General features: G+C 47.2%; 2 protein-coding genes across 2 annotated transcripts in view; both read right to left on the bottom strand.

The window, feature by feature from the left end:
• LOC144143490 (uncharacterized) overlaps nt 1-5,042 on the bottom strand; it is a 90,098-nt gene extending 85,056 nt beyond the window's left edge. The window contains exons 1-2 of the mRNA XM_077675245.1: nt 4,735-5,042; nt 269-447 (exon numbers count right to left, since the gene is read on the bottom strand). The gene's annotated coding sequence lies outside the window, so the exon portion shown is untranslated. The remainder of the gene's footprint in view (nt 1-268; nt 448-4,734) is intronic.
• A 3,973-nt stretch (nt 5,043-9,015) lies between these two features.
• LOC144143492 (uncharacterized) lies at nt 9,016-22,397 on the bottom strand. The gene is made up of 3 exons (XM_077675261.1): nt 21,041-22,397; nt 20,193-20,393; nt 9,016-18,590 (listed from the first exon to the last, which is right to left on the bottom strand). Exons 1-2 carry the CDS (start codon nt 21,213-21,215, stop codon nt 20,194-20,196), a joined length of 375 nt encoding a protein of 124 aa, XP_077531387.1. The 5' UTR covers nt 21,216-22,397; the 3' UTR covers nt 9,016-18,590; nt 20,193.
• Nucleotides 22,398-22,969: the final 572 nt, after the last annotated feature.

Raw genomic sequence — 22,969 nt, forward strand, 5'->3', positions numbered from 1 at the left:
ACTACGTACTCCTAGGTCTGAATATTTGGCTGAGTAGGAGAAAAATAGCTCTACTTTCCGAAAATGGCGATTTTCAAAAGTCGATTTTTTGGCCAAATTTCGGGATTCTAAGACCTGCGTCTCCCCTTGCGCATTATCGATAGACACGTCTTCACATTAAGCCCACACAACAATTTTGCTTAAGCAATATCTGATACGTTGAAATGTGAGCTTTTGGAGTTTTTAAAAAACACTGTTGTGGACAGCCCCATTAGGCAGTTGCACTTACCAGCGTTGGGCTGGTGTCCACTGGTAGCGAGGCCGCACAAGCTTCCCGACTCCACCCTGAAACAACTCTCGGCGAACGCAGCCACCATGCAGCTGCCAGGAGCGCCGAGCTCTGTTTCAGGATGGAGCCAGGCATGCTGGTGGGCACTCCCAAATCCAGGACAGGACATGGAGTGGAGCCTGCATGCGCATACATGCATACAGTGTCACGAAAATGATGATGGCACAAGGACATATAAATACATATGTTCAAAAGGCCGGTTGTACGCTCCAAAATACAAGCGAGGAGGCAAGGCAGTGGCCAGACATTGATGTAGCAATTAACCATCAGAGAATCTATGGACACAGAACTTTGTTATCCTATATTTATGATTAAGTGCATTCCATAGCCAGGAAGATTCTGGTATATGGGTGAAATGCTTTAATATCTATAAATGTTGAGTCGATCCCAAAACACGAAATAAGTGCCTTGTGCCCAGACAGGGTACGGTAGTTCTTGGGGGAGCAGGAGCACTACAAAACATCACCTCCACTAGCCAGTCATCCACAAAAAGAAAAAATTAAGCCCTGTGATCAAGCTGTGATGTACTTGGAAGCACTGACAGGTATGGCAAGGCTTATTGGCTGCAAACATTTTTCATTACACTCAAATCGTGCATATGCACAGCACAAACTTATGCACGCACGTACACATGCACACATGCATGTAGACAGATGTAACATACTTATAACACGTGTGTGCACGTAGGGCCAGGTTGAACATACATTCCGTAAAAGTAAAGACACATTCAAACAAACAGTTTTGAACATTTAATTAGGGACTGAGCTTTGACAGAATACAACAAGGTACGCAGAAGCAACAGCTTAGTAGCAAAATACTGGACTTGGTTCATGGCTGTATGATAGAAGACAATAACCTGTCACAGCTTTTAAATGTAACAAGTTGTCGTACAATTGCCCCGTGGGCAACAGTATTAATTTCTGTTTTTCATCCTACACTACAAACTAAGCAAGGTTGCAAACAATAGAGGAAAACCACCAAGCAGGAAATAAACAGGGTTACGAAAAGATGCTGCGATCGAAATATGCGATGTGCCTTTAGCCTGCCTAGCCTTCAGCCCATATCTGACTCCATAAACTCATTGAGCAATTGGTCAATAATCGAATGATACATTATGAGGAATGCATTTGACCACGTCACCCATCACCGGCTGGCTTCCACCCACACCTGAGCCCGCAAAACCGATTATGGCTGTTGCAGTGAGTCGGACATTCCAGGCCTGGTGAGAAACTATGACTAGCTCATCATTGACGTCGATGTCTAAAGCGTTTGATCCCATGAGACATGCCACATACCTTACAGTGTTGGCACAAGCATTTCCAAGTCAGCGAGTCCACAAATCAATCCACTCTTTTCTAGCAACCTAAACACATCTGGGATGGAGCCTTAAGACTACACTATGTGGCCAGGGGCCTACCCTAAGACTTGCCTGTTCAGTTTGGCTATGGCCCAAACTGCATGGCAGCTAGAACACCGCTCTGCCACACGTTTCACAATCTATGCATGTCTTACTGCACGGACCGAAGGTGCAGACTAATACCCCTGTCACACGGGCACTTTCAATCGCGATTGAGTCGATCCGGATCGGGCCTCTGCTACACGGCAGTTTCAATTGCGATCGAGCTCGATTACGCTCGAACTCAATCCCGGTTTCTCAAGCGCGATCGAGGCTTCCAAGCGCGATCGAACGAGAGCGGCGATACTCTCAACCCCGCTGAGTGATGGCACAGAATGTGACAACTTCTACTAACGCCACAAATTGTGTCAAATAACTTGACCCAAATAAGCGTGAGGCAATATTTACATAGTTACGTATACCTATGACCGCGTGAAGTTACCAGACGCCGGCCGCAAGTACATTGTTAGCGCCATCTAGTGCACACAAGTGCAACCCATGCAACTTCTCGATCGCGATTGAAACGTGCCGTGTAGCAGCGGCAGTGCGTCGAGCGCGCTCGAAAACTCGATCGCGATTCACTTCAATCGCGATTGAAAGTTCCCGTGTAACAGGGGTATAAGAGAAAATCAAGTTGTAAGCAGCACCCAACAGACTCACTTCAAACCTTAAGGCCACAGCACTACAACTGGCTCCTAAGAAAACTGCTCCTGGTGGTGCACTGATGGCACCACACGCATCTTGGCATGCACCACACCACACAGACCCGGTACAGCAACGTTAGCTGGCCGGGTCTGCCTTTGGGCAGTCATAAAAGTGCAAGGTGTTAGATAAAGGAACCTCACAGCACCTGGAAGCTCATGCTTCATATCTCACAATCTTAAACGAGTACAGAGGTGCCCAACAAGCAGCTTGCCTAACCATCGCACGAGCATTCGCCCTAGGTTGCTCCTCTACTGAGTACCTTCCTATTACTTCTCAACCATTCACATGAAGTATTTAGCAGTACTGCATAGGGCTATGCTTCAAACAATCACTGGATTACCGTGACATGCTTATATTGATGCCCTTGAGGATTAGAAGGCAGTGCTGCTGCCTGCTCTCGAAACACCACTTGTTACAAAAAATATAATTCAAAACAAAATCTAACTTGTTACAAACAAGGGAGCATGACTTGCCGCATGGGCACCCCCCACCGTGCCGCTTACCCCTGAATCAGGCACTGCCTCTCCCGTAGGAAAGGCCACTTCTGACATTTTCATAGGTTTTAGCCAATGGAGCCCTTACCCCCTGAGCATGTTTAAATGGCTCCATCACAGAAAGCATCGCCACTACGTTACCTAAACTGCTCAGCAAACTCTATCCCATGCGTTCGAATTTCGCAGTTTTAAAGCTTCGCAACCACAGTCTAGAGTGATGCTAGCCCCAGATAGGGTTGCCACCTATCCCCCTCCAAAAAAATACCAGCCCTTTGCAAGGAGGGGGGCAGGGGGCATGGTGTATAGAAGTTAGAAGTTGTGCTAAAAAAAAAAAAAAGCCATTTGTTTACATAAAATGCCATTTATTGTAGCGTTTTCCTAGAGAGAAAACAACAAAGTTTGTACTGAAAGTGACTGTGATTTGGTTATTGTTCTGAATGTGCTGCACTGAAAAGTAACCACACTTACTTCATCCATTAAAGGCTCTTCTTTGCCTCTGAATTTACCAAACAAACATTCAAAGGTATGCAATGCATATATATATATATATATATATATATATATATATATATATATATATATATATAGACAGAATAAGGGTTGGCAGTTAAGAAAACCTCGGAAAGCAGTGGGGGGAATGCGGTAGGTAATAGAAACAAATTTTTTGAGTGAGAAAGAAAGTGGTGAAAAAATGCCCGCCGGGTGGGATCCGAACCCACGACCTCCAGAATGCCGGTCTGGTGCGATGACCACAACACTACCGGCAGGGCTGTTTCCCACCACTTTCTCGGGTATTTATGTTAAGGTATTTTTTTTTTTTTACGCAACCGGCAGGGGAAACAGCTTCGCCGGTAGCTTAGTGGTCATCGCACCAGACCTGTATTCTGGAGGCCGTGGGTTTGGATCCCACCTGGCGGGCATTTTTTCACCACTTTCTTTCTTACTCAAAAAATTCATCTGTTTCTATTACCTACCGCATTCACCCCTATGCTTTCCGAGGTTTTCTTGACTGCCAACCCTTATTCTGTCTTAATTCACCGAGCCCCTCATTTCCCAGTTCTGATTCGCTATATATATATATGTATATATAGTAAGTAAATGAGGGGCTCGTTGAGGAAATACAGAAACATAGGTCGGCAGTCTACAACGCCAAAGGAGGCATAGGGGTGTGGTTAGGCTCTATTTTTTACTATGGTAAATGAAGTTAAGATCTTTTTTTTTTTAATATAAGGAAGAAAGAAAGAAAGAAAAACACGCGCCCAGAGTGGGGACCGAACCCACGCCTTTCGATTAGATCTCGAATGCCTTACCAATTCGGCTATCTGGGCGACTGTGTTCTCCTTCACTTTCTGAGCTATTTATATTTACTAGAAGTGTATCTGACGCTTCTTAGCAACGGACTGGAAACGCTGCCGTCCGCTTTCGGATGCTTTCTGCTCGCAACCACTTGCGGTGTCGACGCCAATGCCTCGCGAAAACAGATCATCGCTGTATCCCATGCGCGGACGTGCCAGTTTCTATCTTAATTGCACGAGGCTCGCTGACGCAAGTAAACGCCGGGGGATGCAGACGAGTCAAATGGCCGAAAATATGCTCTAACGTAACAAATAAGTGAATTCCGACAAGCCCCAATGAAACAAAAGCAAGGGTATGTACGTACTGCAATGCACACGACAGTCGCTATAGCTTCGCGGCTTTATCTCGACAAAGCCCGAGTGAAACGCCTTAGTGCCACTCAAGCTCATCTAGTGACCCTAGGGCGCCACAGAGAGGCAGCTGAGTATTCGTGCGCAGTGGAAGCTCTCGCTCACCTTTTGTCCGAACCACGGCCGAGGGCCTTGCAGGAGGCCGCTGCAGGCAGCTCCTGGTGCCCCTGGAATCGCCCCAAGCCTGTTTTCTTCCCTCTCCGTGTTGCAAAAACGAGACCCGTTCGTAGAGACCGTTTTTGCAGCACGAAGAGGGAAGAAAAGAAGCTTCAGGCCTTCAGGCGAGACGAGGTCACGTGGCTCTCGCGGACCATCTCGTACGACGACCATGCCGGGGCTGGAGGCGAAGAGAAATGACCCTACTGCGCGCTGACCCGCTGCGCCCGGCATTATGAACAAATCAGGGCTCACCACGCAACAGCGCGAGGTGTTCCGGAAGGATCGATAGCACCAGTGGAAGACACGTACACCCGTTGCGGCACACGGCATGCAAGTGTTCGCGCCATCGCTAGCTCTTCGCGCCACCGGCGCCACCAAGCGGATGCAATAAATCAGCCGCTGACAAACCGCCGAAGGAAAAAAAAAATCTCAGAAGCAGCGATTGGTACGTTTAGGGTTTAGGTGCACAGACAACTTGAGATTTTGAAAAGAGACAATGAGAAACCCAAGTTATAGTTTAAATTTTACTTATCACCTTGCCGGTTCGTACTTTTCACCTCTCGCGAGTAAATGCGAAACCAAAAAACACGGTTAACAGAGTGGCGGCATGGGCGCAGCCATGTTTGGACGTTGTGGTACCTTCACTCGACATTGGCGGCCTTTTCGGAGGAGTTTCTCGCCGTGGCCTTCAATAGGCCGGGGTGCATCGGCGAGCGCCTGAGCGGCTTTATGGGCGAAGTGTGCAATTATTTTGTAGTGCCGCTGTGAATGAGGACTTACCGGACGCGTAGATATTGTCTGCCAAACTTCAGAGACTACTTAGTCCCGAAAAAAGCCAAACTCCTGTTCACTCATTTCATAGCTGTTTGACGGTTTTTTTTTAAATGCAGAGCATTTTAGCTGGGGACGCTCTGTCCGGCCAGCGTGAAATAAATTGCCCGGACGCTCAGACGCATGGAGGAAAAAAAAAGTTAGGAGACGGCATGACGTCACGCAGCTAGCATTCGCAAGCCCAGGTCCGTTGAAGCCGCTCCCTCCGCCGTTTCCCTTTCTCAAGCCGCCGCAGTCGGCCAGAGTCGGCCCTCCAAGGTCGGGTGGGCCGGCGGCGGCCTCGTTGGCGGCGGCGGCGGTCTCCGACTCCGGGGCATCTCTCGTGTTTCGTTGGCGGTAGCTTTTCCCCGTCCTTCCTGCATTTGTCTGCTCGGCGATCTCATGCCCGTGTGCGGGCAGGAGTGCCGCGTACGTGCGGAAGACAAAAGCCGTGGGAAAAAAAACCAACATATAGCAGGCTTCGCGACAAAGGGCCGCAGAGCAGTTTCGAGCAGACGAAATTGAAGAGCGCGGCGGCCCATACAGAGGCGGTGCGGTGGGGTCACGTGGTGCAGTGACGCCTGGGCCGACTTCGATTTTACTTTTTATGTATAGGCTTCACGTTTCTCCGGCGGCGCCGTCTCCTAACTTTTTCTTCCTCCATGCTCAGACGCGAAAGTAGAGTGAACGCGAAAGAGAGAAAAGGAGGAGTGCGAGTGGGAAAGGCGAAGGGCGCTTGGCTTTTCCGCCGTTGTGCATACTCCCTGCGCTCTGGGACCTGCCGGAGCCGCCGGAGCTGTGCCCTCTGCGCTAGCCTGTGCTCATGTTACGTGAAGTGTTTCAATCGGCATGTTGTATTTCGCTTTCTGCGACGGCCGCGCTGTGGATTGACGCCTAATCATTCATATTCTAACGAAGTTACGAGTGCTTCAACCGTGCCTGTGTTGGATTTCGCGTTCTCAACAGGTGTTTCCCGCCGCTTATGCACTTACGTGAAGCGGCAAGTGTTTGGATCAAGCCGGTCGTGGTTTGGGTCACGACAGCCGGTCGTGGTTTGGATACACAGTGTGCGCTACCGCATCCGCTCCTCATGCTCTTACGTGAAGTGCTTCAACCGTGCCTCTGTGCGTGATTACGCGTTCTCAGGCGTTGCCCGCTGCTGTAGATTTCGAAGTGCCTCAACCGTTCGCCAATCGCCGTGTATATGAACCGGTTGTTTCTCGAGCGTGTATCTAGATCTACACCATTCACCCTGTGGTGATCGACCGCCGCTGTAAAAGTTATAAAGTCAACCTTTAATTGTCAGGTGTTGCCCGCCGCTGTGGATTTCGAATGCCTCCTCAGCCGTTCGCAAATCGCCGCGTGGTTGGAACGGCTGTTTGTCAAACGTGGATCTGCACTGTTTACCCTACATGGAATCAGCTTAACCTTTGGCCCGAAAATTGCATTTTGTGCCCTGATTGTTTCTGCGATAGTGCAGACCACGGGTGCAGACAACCGTGTTGCTTCAGATATCTATTTTTTCTAGCGTTCCGTGCTGACGACGAGACAGCAATTGGAACTCCCTAAAGTTTCGTCAGGCGGAATGATAACTGGCCAGAGTCCTTCAGTGATTTACTATTGCTCTATTTCACGCCCTCGGCCGTTCGCAAATCGCCGCGTGGTTGGAACGGCTGTTCGTCAAACGTGGATCTGCACCGTTTACCCTACATCCCTACATGGAATCAGCTTAACCTTTGGCCCGAAAATTGCCCTGATTGTTTCTGCGATAGTGCAGACAACCGTGTTGCTTCAGATATATTTTTTTTCTAGCGTTCCGTGCTGACGAGACGGCAATTGGAACTCCCTAAAGTTTCGTCAGGCGGAATGATAACTGGCCAGAGTCCTTCAGTGATTTACTATTGCTCACATGCGTTGCCTCCATCAGGCAGGATGACCTTTAATTGTGTTATTCAGTAAAGCTTGGGTGTTGGGCTAGTTGGTATGAAGACATGAGGAAAAGCAGAGCGCTGAAGTTTAAAAGACGACCACAGAATAAAGGAGCAAATGAATCACACCAAGCGTTTCGTTTGTCCCTTTATTTTGTGGTCGTCTTGTAAACTTCAGCGCTCTACGGTTTCCTCATGTCTTCATTGTGGCCTTTGGTGTGTGCTTCCGTTGCTGAAGGTGTTGTCCGGTGCTTAATCAAATTTCGCCCCCTGTTTTCTTTGGCTACAGCCACGGTAGCCATTGTTTTCACCTGTCGTGCAGTTCACATGGTGAGAGCAGAATTGCTTAAAAATGCTCACTTCTGGAAGCATATGTGGGAAACTGGTCATTATAATGCAATAGTCATCACATCAAAGGCTATGTGACAAACTTGCTAACACCCACGCTTTGCAATCGGTCTGCTGTACCCTGAATTTGTGCACGAGACACTCTTTTAAGAGTGAAGTGTACATGCATGTGTTGCTGCAGGCCAGCTAACAGTGCTGAACTGGCTGTAAAAGTTGGTCTGCCAGAAAAACCACAATTTTTCAAAGCCTTTTCTTTTATTCATCGAACTGGCTTTTTCTCTTTCGCTTTTTGGAAACATATCAGGGCACGTCAAAAAGCGCCCAGAGCAAGCCAAGCCCGACTATTCAGTTGTTACCGCCTTCTTAAAAACTTTTCTGATTGCCCTTCACTTTTCAAAGTTACGTTCTGTCATTCTGTTACATTCTACCTAATGCTACCTTGGTGTGGCGGCGTACAGCAAAATAGGCCACCCAGCCCCATCTCTTTGCTGGCAGGGCATTATGACATCGGCAAAGCTTCCCTAGGAACGCCCGCAGTGGCACTACCTAGGAAAAGCTGCTACGCGAACATGCCTGCGCCATTGATCAAAGCATTTCACAGCCGTCTTGTTTCCTGCTGATTGTGCTCATAATCCCCTGCTGTCACTAGCTGCTTTATCTGTATGCGCTAAGTCACTAGCTAGGTACAGTACTACAGTCTCTAGTGCACCCACATGCATGCATATTTGTGGCTGTGCTTGTAGGCAAGGCAAAACATTCTGATGAAATCGACACTGCAACAAAGTGTGGGATGAGGCATCATATTTTATGTTTGCTAGATGAGGTTTTTGTCTTTTAAGAAGCACAAGACCAGGAAAAGTTCTTGCACACATTCATATCCCTGCATCAGTGTTTGCTTCAGAAAAACGCTTCGACTAGTTCCACCAGTCATGTCTTGACATCCGCAATTAGTAATGTCACAAGTTGTCGTGCAGAACAATATATGGGGCAGCCGTGCCTGTTTTCACGCCACTTTGGGAATTTTCATGCACTAATAAATTACTGCTGCTGCAAGTGGCATATTATTTGTATTCACAACACTGTAATTACTGATGCTGGCCAACTTGCTTTTGCACTTTAGTGTCTCTTTAGGCATCTGTATTGTACCGTAAATCCATTAGGTCCCTCCTGGGCAGATGTGCTGAACTATGCTCCTGTGCTATGTCGCTTTTGCATCCCAATATATTTACTTCCTCTTTCTCTCTTTTTAAGCATAGCAGCAACCTTTGAGGTGCAAAAAGTGTCGAAACATGAAAAAGTTCAGTGTAGTTCTTCGTGCTTGAAATGAGTGAGCTACATTCTGCGCATATTACACCTTGTGGCATTTCTGCTGCCCACAGGCCTGAAAGAAGGACACGACAAGTGCTTGACTTGCAACAAAGTTTATTTGTTTGCACCACAAAGATATGCAAGTACAAAACATCAAAAGCAAGAATCACAAGCAGGAGCCTGCGTCCTAGCCTTAAAAAGGTGGCATTATGCGAACCATAAAAACACAACGTCAGTCATATGCATACTCCTATCACTCAGTACATTCACATTAACAACTTCAGCAATTGTAGCAGCACCCACACAAACAAAGCACAGCAACATCTCTCACTAAGTGCATTGGCAAAAAAATTCACCTACACAGTCTGTACAGATGATTAACAAGCAAAGCTGTGACATACAGTTGCTGTTTTATGTGTGATGCGTGGCCTACCCATTGAGCTGTGCTTCACAGAGTAGCTTGCTGCATGTGCGCTCTGCTGCGAGAGACGCCTTAATGTTCCCTTTGATGTGGCATTCCCAAGTAGCACTGTCGGTAGGTGTGAGAGTGTAGCTGCGTCATCTATAAACCTATAAGCCAATCTCTGTCTTTGTCGAGAGTTCGACAGAATGCCATCTGGTCAGGTAAAGGCATTTGTATAAATGTTGCAACAAAATTGACGTTTCGGGATCCGTATGGATCCCTTGTTCATAATGGATTGATGGCTTAGCAGCAGGCTCCTAAGTTGCGTTGAGCGCATGACGTAATGTACGGGAGTACACATGGTTTAGAGTGCCAGATGATCTGTTGATTGTGTTGCTTGTTGTCTGAATTATTAGTGATTCAAGATTGAGCCTCGTTGCGAAATTCTTTCCCGGCGACCACTACATAATTCAGTCACAAATCTCCCATCAAAGAGCGAGCAGCCAAAAAATTGGCACTGCGTGCATAACAAATTGGAAGAACTTCCGAGAAACCACCCCCGCTGATCGGATAACAAGTCTCGAACAATGGACTACCAAGCTCATTCAAGAGGCAAGAAAACACGCCAAGGAACTTTCCCTTATGCAGGATAACCCAGCCATCGATGCCCATCTCCTCCACCTCTGGGACGCCCGTAGAGGGCTAATCAGGCGATGGAAAAAAAACAAGACGAACCGCAAGCTGAAGATCCGCATTGCGGAAATTACGGCAGAAGCTGAAGTGTACGCCCGTGAGCTGAGCCAGCACAACTGGACGCAGTTCTGCAACAAGCTGCAAGGAACGCTGGGAACCCGCCGCACATGGTACCTGCTCCGTTCCCTTATGGGCCCCGGTGAATATAAGGCGGTCGCAGCAGACCAGCTTCGCCGATTAATCCACAATTACGCGGGCACAGAAGAAGACTTGTTGGACGAACTTATTAAGCAAGCCTTGGCGCCCCCACCTCACGTCCAACCCACCCAGGCACCTGACTACACAGGCGATCCGAATCCCAAAATGGACGAGCCGTTCTCCATTGCTGAAATCGAGGGGGCAGCGTACAACCTCACCCGAAACACCACTCCGGGTCGAGACAAAATCCCTAACAAATTATTGCGAAACCTCGACCATGCCGTCCTACAAAATCTTCTAGTCTACATCAATGAGTGCTGGCTGGCGGGTTCCTTGCCCCCACAGTGGAAACACGCAGACGTCACTTTCATCCCCAAGCCCGGCAAACCCTTGAACTCCAAGAATCTGAGGCCTATTTCTCTGACCTCATGTGTCGGCAAATTGTTTGAACACCTGGTTTACAACCGGCTCTCGCCCCACGTTGAAGACAACGGCTACTTCCCTGACACGATGTACGGCTTCCGCCCACATCTGTCAACCCAGGACATACTACTTCAGCTTAAAGGCCAACTGCACTCAAAATTTCGACTTCTTGAAAACCCTATTTCCGTATAGTCTGCTTAAAAAGAAAGCAACATGCAAAATACAACAGCTGAAATACGCACGTGGACGCCGCAAGCGGCCAGCAAAAATCGGCGATTTTGAAACCGAAACCGAGGAGAGCGCGGCCATTGCAGTGACGTTGCAGCCGTCCAGCGAGCGGCCGGACGGTCACCAGTTCGGGAGAATGTCTGCGCGCAAGCTCTACACGCGCACGGGGCAGCAGAGCTCGACCGGTTCTCCCGCTGCGTGGCTGGCCAGAGGAAAAAGCCACCGTAAGCTGGAACGTCACAGGCGCGTCATGGCTGTTTACGCGATCCGCCGGCAGGTGCAGAGTGGTCTGCGGCGGAGCCTTTTTAAACGCTTCTGACTGATTAACGAGGCGTTTCACGGGGCTACCACTTGTGTCTCAGCTTATTTGGGGGTACTTACTACGCATTAAAAACAAATTTGGCCGAGGTGAAATTTGAGTGCAGTTGGCCTTTAAGGAGGAAGTGCTGGACGACTTTAATAGCCACAGCAAGCGGTCCATCTTGGCCTTTGACATTAAGGGGGCATTCGACAACGTTTCTCACCAAGCCATCCTTCAAGGCCTCGCATCTACAAACTGTGGCGAGCACACATTCCAATACTTTGTCTCCTTTCTAACCCAGCACACAGCAACAGTGGGCATCGGGCACCGTCGATCCGACGCATTTAAAACCCTGCCAAAGGGCACTCCGCAGGGGTTGGTAGTATCCCAAATACTATTCAACCTCATAATGAAAGACTTGCCACCCCTACTAAAAGCCATCCCGAATCTTCGCCACGCAATATACGCGGACGATTTAACGCTCTGGGTCCCCACTGGATCTCCGGGCGACCAGCAAGATGCATTTCAAGCAGCCATTCAGGTCACCCAACAATACCTGAAAGCCCGAGGACTCGATTGTGCCCCCGAAAAATCTGCCCTTCTAACCCTGTGAAAAAGGACATATAAGAAGCGTCCAGATCCCATACCAGATCCAGAACTTACCATTAATGAGCAACGCGTCCCCAATGTCCCACTCCTACGCATATTAGGCCTCACCATACCAAAAGATGGCTCAGGCGCTCAGACTATCCTTCCCTTGCAACGGACTCTTGACCAGCTCATTCACCTCATCCGCAGGATCTCCCATCAGTGACTTGGGCTACAAGAAGCTGACACCCTGCGCATCATTCACGCCCTCCTTATTAGCCAGGTTACGCCACCGTATTTGGCCCTGAAACCCGCAGAGAAAGAAAAGCTAAACATCGCCATACGCCAGGCCTACGAGGCCGCCCTTGGACTGCCTCCAAAAATAGCAACAAGAAAACTTCTATAGCTCGGCATCCATAATACATGGGAGGAACTGGAAGAAGCTCATCGCATCTCCCAATTCACGCGACTTAAGCTCACGCCAACCGGCAGGGCTACACTTACCCGGCTCGGCTACAGGCCTCCCCCAAAATGCGAACAGAGGCAACGCATCCCTCTAACCATCCGACAGTACATCACAATCGCACCCATTCCCAGAAATATGCACCCCATCTATAACAAGGCACGCCGAGAAGCCCGGATACGAGCCCTTAGAAAACGCTTTCCCAACTCTCCCTGTACTCGTTACACGGATGCCTCTCCATACCAGCAGCAGAAGGACTTGCCATCGCTCTAGCCGCCACCACTGGAAACAACTACTTCACTATAATCCGCCTGCCGCAACTTCCTGCTAGGTCGAATAACACCCACGGCCTTAAAAATTCTACAAAGTGTGCACCAGCTCCCGGAAATGCACATCATCTGTAGCCCCGGACATGAGTCCTTCGAGGGGAACGAGGCGGCACACGCCGCTGCCCGCGTTCATACACACCGGGCCGTTTCTCAAGAAGGCGAAGTCACGCAGCCCCTTCGCTCTCCCAAGCCCGCTACTCTGAATTCATACGCGGACATCCTCGCCCATTACCGCTACAAACGACGACGCTTCCCGCCACCACGTCCCCATTTATCCAGAGCACAGGCGACTGCCTTTCCTCCATGCCATGTACCCCACCCTCTAATACTCTACGTGTAATTTCTGTCCCCAACCAGGCACCCTGTACCACACGGTATGGGAGTGTCAGAAAACCCCATCTCTTACCCCAAATCCTCACCCAACATACGAGTAGTGGGCGGACCAGCTGGCCAGCTCCGACCTCTCAGTCCAGCTCATCCTGGTGGAGAGGGCTAGGGCAGCCAGCGCGGACCAGGGCTTCCCGGACTGCAGGAGGCCCATCACCTGGCGGGCACCTGAAGCTCGTCTTAATAAAGTTTATCCACTCCACTCCGTGGCTATGATGCGCGCGTGGTCCCACTCTATCTTGTGGCCCATCTTCTCGGCATGCTCTGCAAGTGCATTCGTCACGGTGTGGCCCTTGGTGACGTCATTTTTGTGCTGTTTAAGACGCCGGCAGAAATTTCCGCTTTCACCAATGCATACCGATTCGCAGTCGGCGCATGGGATTTTGTAGACCACACCAGGGAAACGTTGCCGAGGGAGGATCCTTTATGTTAAGCAAGTCACCCTTGAGCTTGCTTGCTTGCACATGCGCGATCTGCACACCACGTTTTCTGAAGACACGAGCAAGGGCTCCACTTCCAGGCAGTTCCTCCACAAGGACATGACATTAGTGTATCGCACGCCGTTCGATGTCACTGAGCTCTGCACCTTGCTACGGTTTTGCCTGTCTAACACTTGCTTCTCGCACAAAACCGAATTCTACAGGCAAGTTTTCGGTACCGCTATGGGAGCATCTATTTCAGTCACGACTGCAAATATTACAATGGAAGCAATTTAAAACAAGGCATTGGAATTATTTTAGCCGATACCCAAGGTGTTCCCGAGATACTTCGATGACTGCTTCTGCGGTAAGGTGTACATCAGACAAACCAGCCGATGCGTAAATGACCGTCTCAGGGAACATGATCTTTCCATGAAGAATGGCACCGGGTCGCATTTGCCTCATCACTACCGCGAGTGTGGCAAAGGATGCTTCCGAGACTGACAGAGACAATCATTATCGGAAAGAGTCGTGACACCGTGGCGCGAGAACTGCGCGAAGCGTATTTTATCCAAAAAAAAAAAAACAGCGCAGGCTGTATCAGTGAAGCATCGCTATCCCTGTTTTCGAAGGAGTACCGAATCCTAGACAACATGCGATAAAAAGGTGTGATTGTTGTCTTCAGCTGTGGCTATTTTGTTTTTATAGTATCTTTTTCAGATCTATTATCCTTTGTGTAATATTGTGCGTTTGTAGACAAGCTACTTATATCGCTGTCTTTCCTTGGAATAAATCAGTTGTTAGTAGCGCATCTGTCTCGTCGTTCTTCATTTTTTCTGTCCTCGTTTGTAGCGCTCGATTTTCCTTAAGCAATGAACCAACTAGCCCAACAGCATATTTTACTAAAAAAGTGGACCCTGATTTACAACGCTACTTGCCCGTACGATTTCGAAAAGGAGCTTTTGTTATAGCCGACGCTTCAGCTATCACGTCTCTCTCTTTGAAGGGAACAAACCGCACGCGGGCTGCGATCGATCACTATTTTTACCATACATTATGTGCAAACAGCTTCGTGAATATCAACCCAGTATTTTTTGCCTTGCTGCCCATCGGGAAACGAATTATAAAACGGATCTAAAACGATAAGCCAGCTTCCACAGCTAAATGATGCACTAAAGCACGAAAACATTTCCTATCTGCCACTGTTTTCTACTTTAACCAGAGACAGGTGCTGCTGAAAACATTTTACTTTCAAATAAACTAAATCTAACGCTCAAAGTAAATACTTCACTTGGGAATTGAACTTTTAAAAATCTAGTCTATTATTTAGGAGAGGAGAAGTTTCGTTAGTTTTCGCACTTGACGAAGACGACGGCCGATATTTGTACTGATGTATTTGTTACTTAGAGAAAGGCTGATTTTGGCTCACTTAGCGAGTGAGGCAAAAGTCACACAAGCGTTTATAGCCGCGTGTACAACAACTCTATTTAGGTCGTCAAACTTTTGAAAAGGTATAAAGGATAGAGGTGGCGTTGGGCCAGCCCAAATATGGCCCATATTGGACGTGGGATGCAAGCGGCCAAAAAGTTATAAAATATCTTTTTTTTTTCTGTGGTAAATGCAATAGGAATGACAAATGTAACGCATGTGCTCATTTCGCGCTATTTTTATCTTTGAGTAAAAATTTTATTTTTAAGTAAAAAGAGGTTTGCTAACACCAAGACCACGGCCGCTGGATGAAAGGCGCACTGACGTGCGGCCTGCCGCGTGCCTCCAATACAGCGTGAGTGCGCCTAGAGCCAAATACTGCCACCGCGGCGCCCCCGTTCCGGGACTGGTTGCGGTGAGCGCGGCCCGCGGGACGCCGGCGTTCGGGCCGCTTATTTCGAAGTGTGAGCTTATCATCGGCGTTCCACGCTCCACATAAGGCATTTACCAGCACTAATGTTACGCCTGATAAAAGACAAACACGATTAGCGGCGGCCGAGCTTCATTTGGTCAAGATGGAAGTTAAATTCCGTTCGCAGCAGCAGCATTACGCGTTGATAGTGTGCCTTCTGTCGCGCATTGCTGTGTCGTTGTGTCTTACATCGCCCGGCATGCTCTTTGTGACCTCACGCCCGGCAGAGTTTTACGTTTTGTCTGCAAGCTGCGACTGCAGAGAATGTATTAAAATTCCGGACAAACAGAAACAACGTTTCTGTTACGGCGCTTGTTATTTATGAGTGCCAACACTTCTCAATGTTTAAGACATAACCAACTTTTATGTAGGTTTTTTCTCGTGCACTAAATAAAACACCACAATTCGTATTAATCTCACGGCACATATGACTTGATTACACGTTGTTTAGTTATGAGGTAATACTAATATCATAGCTATGTCGGAACTTTTTATTTTGACTTTATATATACTTGAATGAAAAGCGTTTCCAGTTTCTACCTGATATTTTTACTTGTTCCCTGTAGCCTCGAAAAAAATTAAGGAGCGCAGATGGGATGTCCGGGTCGACAAAAATTTTTTTTAAATATATTTGGCGAGCTCGGCAAGCTAAATTATTGTCCGGACACTAAAGAAAAAGGCGAAATTCTACAGAAATTCTAAAAATTGCCTAATAATGCGTAATCATTCAAACACCGCTTTTCCATTTCACATTTTCTTCTTCTTTGCTATTTTAAAGCAACAATCTACATCTTGGATATCATAATTATGAATTGTTCTAATGCGTGAATTACGCATTATTTGTGCAGATACAAGGCATTACACTTCTTGCATTACGTAGAGATTATGCTTGCGTGCTAAAAAAACAAAGCTGACGTAATAATACCGTATGTGAAAATTTCCTACGCTACGAAAATTAATCTTAATTGAAGCGCGCAGTATGTTCACAGAGCAAAACTACCGCTGCGTCTTTAGAGCGCGCTCATTTGAGCGCATACTCGTGCTGCTCCAGGAGCCTGGCCGTTAGCTTCAGGGATAAATGCATATGGGTTTAAATCGGCGATGAGGAAATGTACCTAGCACTAGTTCTCATCGCAAGGTTTGAAAAATGCTTAGCAGCTAGGAGAGTGGACCGTACGCACTCTTTCTTGAACACAGCAAGGTGCATTTATTTTTCTTTCTATACAACCTCTGTAATCAAGTTTTCAGTAGCGCGTTTAAAGGCAGTGTCATGCCTGCGGAAATGAAACAACCCGAATCTCTATGCGCGGCAAGATATGATCGAGCCAGTATAAGAGTATCGAAAGACACGCATAGCAAAATGTCTAGTCTTTTCAAATCCTTTTTCAACCATCCTATCGCGTGTCCTCGTTTTATGAGGTGCGCATTCCACCCGGCCAACATGTTTTTGCAAAGTGTCTTTAGGCAAGCATTAATCCGTCGCCGGCAAATATTCATCGCTCGTCCGTGTGTCGACGCCGCGTTTCCCGAGAAAAGGTGACATTTTTTGAAATTTCGGACGAATAAAGTCCCACCAAATACCTGCCGCTTGAACTGTAACTAATCAACTTGCGGCTTTAAAATGTGCAACGCGGTTTACGTTGTGTGTGTGAGACGTTTTCAGACAAAGCTAACCGGTGGTTATTATCTTTTTGTTCAATATTATCTTTTTTTAACAATGTTGTCGAATATGGAGCATCTTTTCAGATTTGTTAGATTGAAAGCCTATATCTCATTCAAGAATTATTTTAGCTTCTGGCTGCTTCAGTCAGGGCCGGGCGGCTGGATCGAGCGACAGACTGGCAGACATACATAGATACGGACAGAGAGTTTTCGCGGTTGAGTCGCCCAGGAAGGACAACAACATATTTAAAACCCGTGCGCTGGCTGTGCCTCTCATTCGGCGCAAGCGCTCGCCTACGGGGACCGCCCCGCTCCGTCCCGAAACCAGTCCCCGAACGCTAGCGCCGCGAGGGAGTCAAGCGGCGGCAAACGTAAACACCGCCACTCACGCCCTCGCCCGTTGAAAACCGGGCGACGCGGCAGGCCGCACCTTGCGTGCGCTCTCATCCAGCGGCTGTGCCAAGACATTCGCAAGCGCGTGAATAGTTTGTAGGCTTCTCATCTTTCTTTCTTTTTTTTTTACATTGAAAAAAAAAAAATGGCGGATACGCCTGCCTATGCGGTTAGTTTAAACATGTGATGGCGACGGCAGTACAGCGCGCTGGTGTAGCAGAGAAACCCCGGGCGAGCACATCCCTGCACCTGGCGGAGTGCCCTGCAAGTCGCCGGAGAAATGCGAGCTTCACGGGACAGGTTCCCCAACCCCCGTCACAGGCAGCTCGGAACTTGTTTCGGCAACTCTCCAGCAGGTGCAAACGTCGTCTGCATGGAGCTACTTTGAACGATGGTACCTAGTGTGCAGTGTGCTTGCGAAGCTCAGGATTTCGCCAAGGTGATTTTAAGAGCTTAGACTGCTTATTTGGACAAAAAAAAATTTGAGTGCAGTTGGCCTTTAATGCCGAGACATGTGCATTTAAAAATATTGGAGTTGATTTCCCGTGAGTTTTCACTATTCATTTACGACTTGTAGTGTCATTCACACACCTCCGGAGAAAACATAACCCTAAATGAAGAGGCCCACACAAGGGGCACCCTATTAGGTGCCTTCTGTCCCTTCTGTAGTCCGAGAGCTTTGGCGTGCGACACCCCATCTCTGACGCTGAGGTTCAGGGCGTGAGGACCGCTTGACCTTCTTGCTAGCCGAGCTCTTGGCCAGCAGGCACTCTACCTGGTCCCCGGTTGACCCCAGGGTGACGCCTGGCAATGCTTGTGGGCTGGACCTTGACGGTACAGCCGCACCTCCGGGCGCTGGTGAAGCCTGCCTTCATGGGCAGGCTCCTTCCTGGGGCTCCTTTCTGATCTTGTGCATCTGCCGCAGCAGCTGCTGAAGGGCAGTGGCATAATATGGGTTGCCAGCAGCTAGGGAAGGCTGGCGCCACCACTCCTCGTAGATCTTCTGCAGCTCCGCAGTGTCCTACGAAAAATTTGTTCAGGATATACCACAGATTTACTCAAAATTTGTTGCATCTCCTATCTTTACTATTGTCTTCTTTGCACTGCTGAAGTAATAAGGGTGTTCCGTAGGTATTCAACTATGGGCCTACCGGGAAACCCATTAGGGCAGAAAAATGTTCACAGAACTCACCTTCCCCTGCCAAGCTTAGATAACCAGTTTGGACCAGAGAATACTACGCAGGTATTTACAGATTAGTTTTACAAACATTAATGCATTCATTGAACTAAAATAAAACACAAGAAAAAGCTTTGTTTACTGCCATGTTCAGTTACATAATAATGACTGATTGATTGATTGACTGCGAGGTTTAAAGTACCGAAACTACACCTTGCTTATGAGGCGCGCTGTAGTGGAGACAGCTGGGGTTTAATTTTGGTCACCCAGGAACAGCTAGGAAGAGTTAACGTGCGCCGAAATCTCGACACACAGACGCTTTCGCTTTTCACTTCTATCAGGAAAATTGCTACTGCAGCTGGTATCGAACCCATGTCCTTGGGCTCAGCAGCACAACACCATAGCCACTTTAGTCTCACAGAACCCAAGCAACGCCTCTTAAAAATCCCAGGGTTCCTCAAATCGACCCTATCCCTATCGACCAAAGAAATCGCGTTCCTGGACTATTGACCGATATGTGGCTGCTTGTGCGTTTGGTGATGTGTGTTTTATCTTTCCTTGTTGATTGCCCACGTGCCGATAAGTGGTAGTATATATGCTGTGGTCAATAAACTCAGTTTGCTAGTCTGCGCTGTTTTGTGTTTCCTTCCCTCAGTCCCGTCCTGTTAGCGCATTTTTTCAATTATGTCCTCAAAGCCTTACTTGAGAGCCCCTGACCTAGCGTTTTTGCAAGGCACCTTTTTATTCACAGGGCCTTAGTGGCATACAAGGACTATTCAGCGAAACACACAGAAAAAACATTAAGACCAGAATGTAAAATTTTACATCTCAAAAACTTGCACTGTGCAACTGACTATGTATCTAATGGTATGAGATTGGATCCTGGCAGAGTCTGTTTAACACTTCTTTTTTTAAGCTGGGCTGAAGACTGTCCCACTTGGTGGGGGCCCCTAACACCAGCACAGTGCTGTTTAATGAAAGTTTATTCCTCCTCCTCTTAGCACCCTCCCTATGTCAGAAAGGGCCTCCGAAGACATACGACAGCCAGCATACAAAATTTCACACTAGCTGTGACACATGAATACTACTTCATTCTTGCTCCCCTTTACATGCATTGGAAAAACTTGTTCGTCTTGCTTCTGCTATGATGCTACGCAGTCATGTTGGATTGCCTTAATTTTTGGAGTGTCTTTTTTGGCATCCTGTAGCCTTCTTCTACTTAGCTCCTGCAATTGTACCTTCGTAAAAATAAATTTTACTACAAGAGACCCCTGAAAAAATGCATGCACGTGGTTATAAAATAGGTAGCTCTTTCCAAAAGTGGAGTGTGTTGCTGAGAAACAGATCTTGTTCAGGTGTCTAGTTGCTACCTAGGTGTCCAGTAACTGGAGTAAGGGTCACAATTATTAGGCTTTGCTAAAATAAATGCACGAGCACAAGCCACACCTCAACACCTCACGTTGGTGACTGCTTCCAGTTGAGCCCTGGGCCTCCAGCTGTGGCTCGGTATCCATAGGCAGCTGCTGCTGTTCAGGCTCTGCTGCCACCGGTTGGCCTTGCCCTGTGGGTGTGCTGGTGCTGGCTTCTTGGGAGTTGTCCTGTGTTTGCTTTCCCAGTCAAGCTTCCTGAATGCCCCCTCCAGACATGCTGTAACCAGCTAGGAATAGTGAAAACTGACTGTGAATCAGATCGAATATTCTCAAATACGAATAGTAGAAACCAACCGCAAATTACATATATTTGAATGTAAATGGCAAAAGATTACTGCAAATGAATTATTTTCAAATGTGAATAGTGAAAATTCATTTCACATTGAATTTGATTCAAATTGCGCATTGCTCCCACGCCAGGCTGCTGTTAGCTGTGCCACGTATAAAGATGTATTATGAGCTGCACTGTTGTGGCGAATACCACACGCCCATTTATTCCTTCTAAGTGGAACAAAAATAGTAGAGCGAAGGTATGTACTGAGACATATGAACGTCTGGGCCATAATTTAAAAGTAGTTTTACAAGCACAGGCTTTCACAATCAGGCTGTACCATCTTCATTAGGACAGGTGCATCAGACAAGTCTAGTTAAGTGCGCCGTGGCTGTGCATGTGCTCATCGCTGCCTTTCTCCCGAATTAGAGAATTCAACACTGCAGAACAGAGTTTTTGCGATACCTTTCCGTCTACACTGCATGATAGCTTGCTTGAAGCTGAAAATTAAACTGAGAGAGATACCATGTTTGCATAAACGTTGGCACAGGTCACATAAAAGTAGCAATATATGGAGTGTGCTAGCTACTTACAATGTTCAACGTGATTTGGTGCTCTTCTGTCCAGCTTAGTGAGGGGGCTCACTCCTTCGTCGCCATACTGCCCTCTCCGCCACCCGCAGAACCAGTGGTAGATGGTGCTGACTGGGGGATTTACAGCGCTGCTAGCGAGCAGGCCCTCACCGTCCTCCTGCCTTGCCAGCTTCATTTTATGAGGAGCTAGTGCGGCTGCTGGGGTCGTATCATCTTGAAAGTAGCGGAAGAATGCGGCACTTTTGTCCGATGTGGGTTTTAGAAGGCGAAGCCCATCGGCGCAGTCGAGCCCGTGGTTGAGCACCTCATGCAGCTTGATGACAGCAGTCGGCGAGACTGGCCAGTTGAGGAATGGGTCGTTCTGCTGAGTTGCTTTTGTGACTTCCTAATTTTGACATCTACAAATGCTTAGCAGTAGTAGAATGCTTTCCGGCAGTTTCGTTCAAGCTTCTGTGCTGACACCTTCACTCCTTGTGGAACACAAACCTGTAAAAAGAGAATATCACAAATTATCTCAATTCTCAAAATATTATTTAAAGCTTGATATACAATGACTAACCTGCAATATATTTTTTTACTTAAATTACAATTTTATGAAACACAAACGTGTTAAACGGTAATATTATGAATTATTTTAGTTGTGAGAATATTATTGAGAACCAGATATGCAATCTGTAACCTGCAAATGTTTTTTTTACTTCAATTACCCACTTCATCTGACAAGTTTCACAATCAGACAACTTAGAAATGCTGAAGTTCCAAGGTGATGCGCATACTGTATTAAAGATGTGCCTCCAAGTCATGTTCTGATCTACTTCGCGGAATAAGAAATTGTACAGGTTTAGCACTCGCCTTTCACATAATTTTCCCATGTATGAAAAATGGCGTTTTAGGAAAATTTGTGTTGGCACCAAGCAAAAAAAAAAAAAAACTTGCTCAATCGCTCACGAAATCGAAGCGGAACAGTTGCATGTTATGCTCTTGCATATAACACAATTCTCTCCAAAATAGGACAGTTATATGCTTCCCACATTTCGGTTACGTTTAAATCCACTGAACACGTAATAACACGACACGTTTAAAGCCTCTTTTAAAGCATTTTCAGTTGGTCTTGTTTTCCTCCTCAGCAAGGGGTGCCCCTTTATAGACCGAAGGGGGCAGGAGATAATCGGCTAAAAATCATTCATCTGTGAAAATGTTAAAAGCATGACACACATGCTTGACTCTTTTTGCTCGGACCATACTATGAAGCGTTATTTGTTTGTGAATTAGAATTACATCACACATTATTCTGATATTGTTTAATCTTACGTAAGGAAAAATAAATTAATTTGAACATGAAGTGAAATGCGGATTGTTTTTGCACGGGTGCTTCAAATTGGGTCAAAAAATCCCAGCCCAACTCAATGTAATGTAATTTAAGCTATATGTTCTTTCACCTCGGCCAAGAGAACATACAACGACGAAGTTCAGCTGTTCTTCCCTTTGAAATTGAGCGTGAAAGACGGCGGCATCGATGATTGACCCGTGGCGTTGTTCAGCGTGACGGAAGCAAGTGTGATCAGTAGTAACCAGATTTTTAAGCCACTGCTACTGTAATAAATGCGTAGCAAAAAAAAAAAACTCGCTGGTGTAGCTTCGCAACTGCAACTGATCAGTCTGTCTTGATTTTACCAGGTCGGGTAGGGGGGTGATTTGGCAACGCCTCCGAGGACCTTGCCACAATAAATAAAGACACTGCCGAAGAGCATCTATGGTACCTCGTTGGGTTACCTCGACATGGTACCTCGACTGGAACAATCTGCCTGTATCTGTTGTCTGCAGCATTGATGGGATTGAACATATTGAAAATTGAGACAGTACGTTTTTACAAGTTACTGTATTTTACCCTGTGTTGTCGGTTTGTTTATATTTGAGTGATTCCTGCTT

The sequence above is a fragment of the Haemaphysalis longicornis genome, unplaced genomic scaffold, assembly GCF_048455015.1.
Source record: "Haemaphysalis longicornis isolate Haplotype H1 unplaced genomic scaffold, Haemaphysalis longicornis Haplotype H1 scaffold_1, whole genome shotgun sequence".
NCBI lineage: Eukaryota > Metazoa > Arthropoda > Arachnida > Ixodida > Ixodidae > Haemaphysalis > Haemaphysalis longicornis.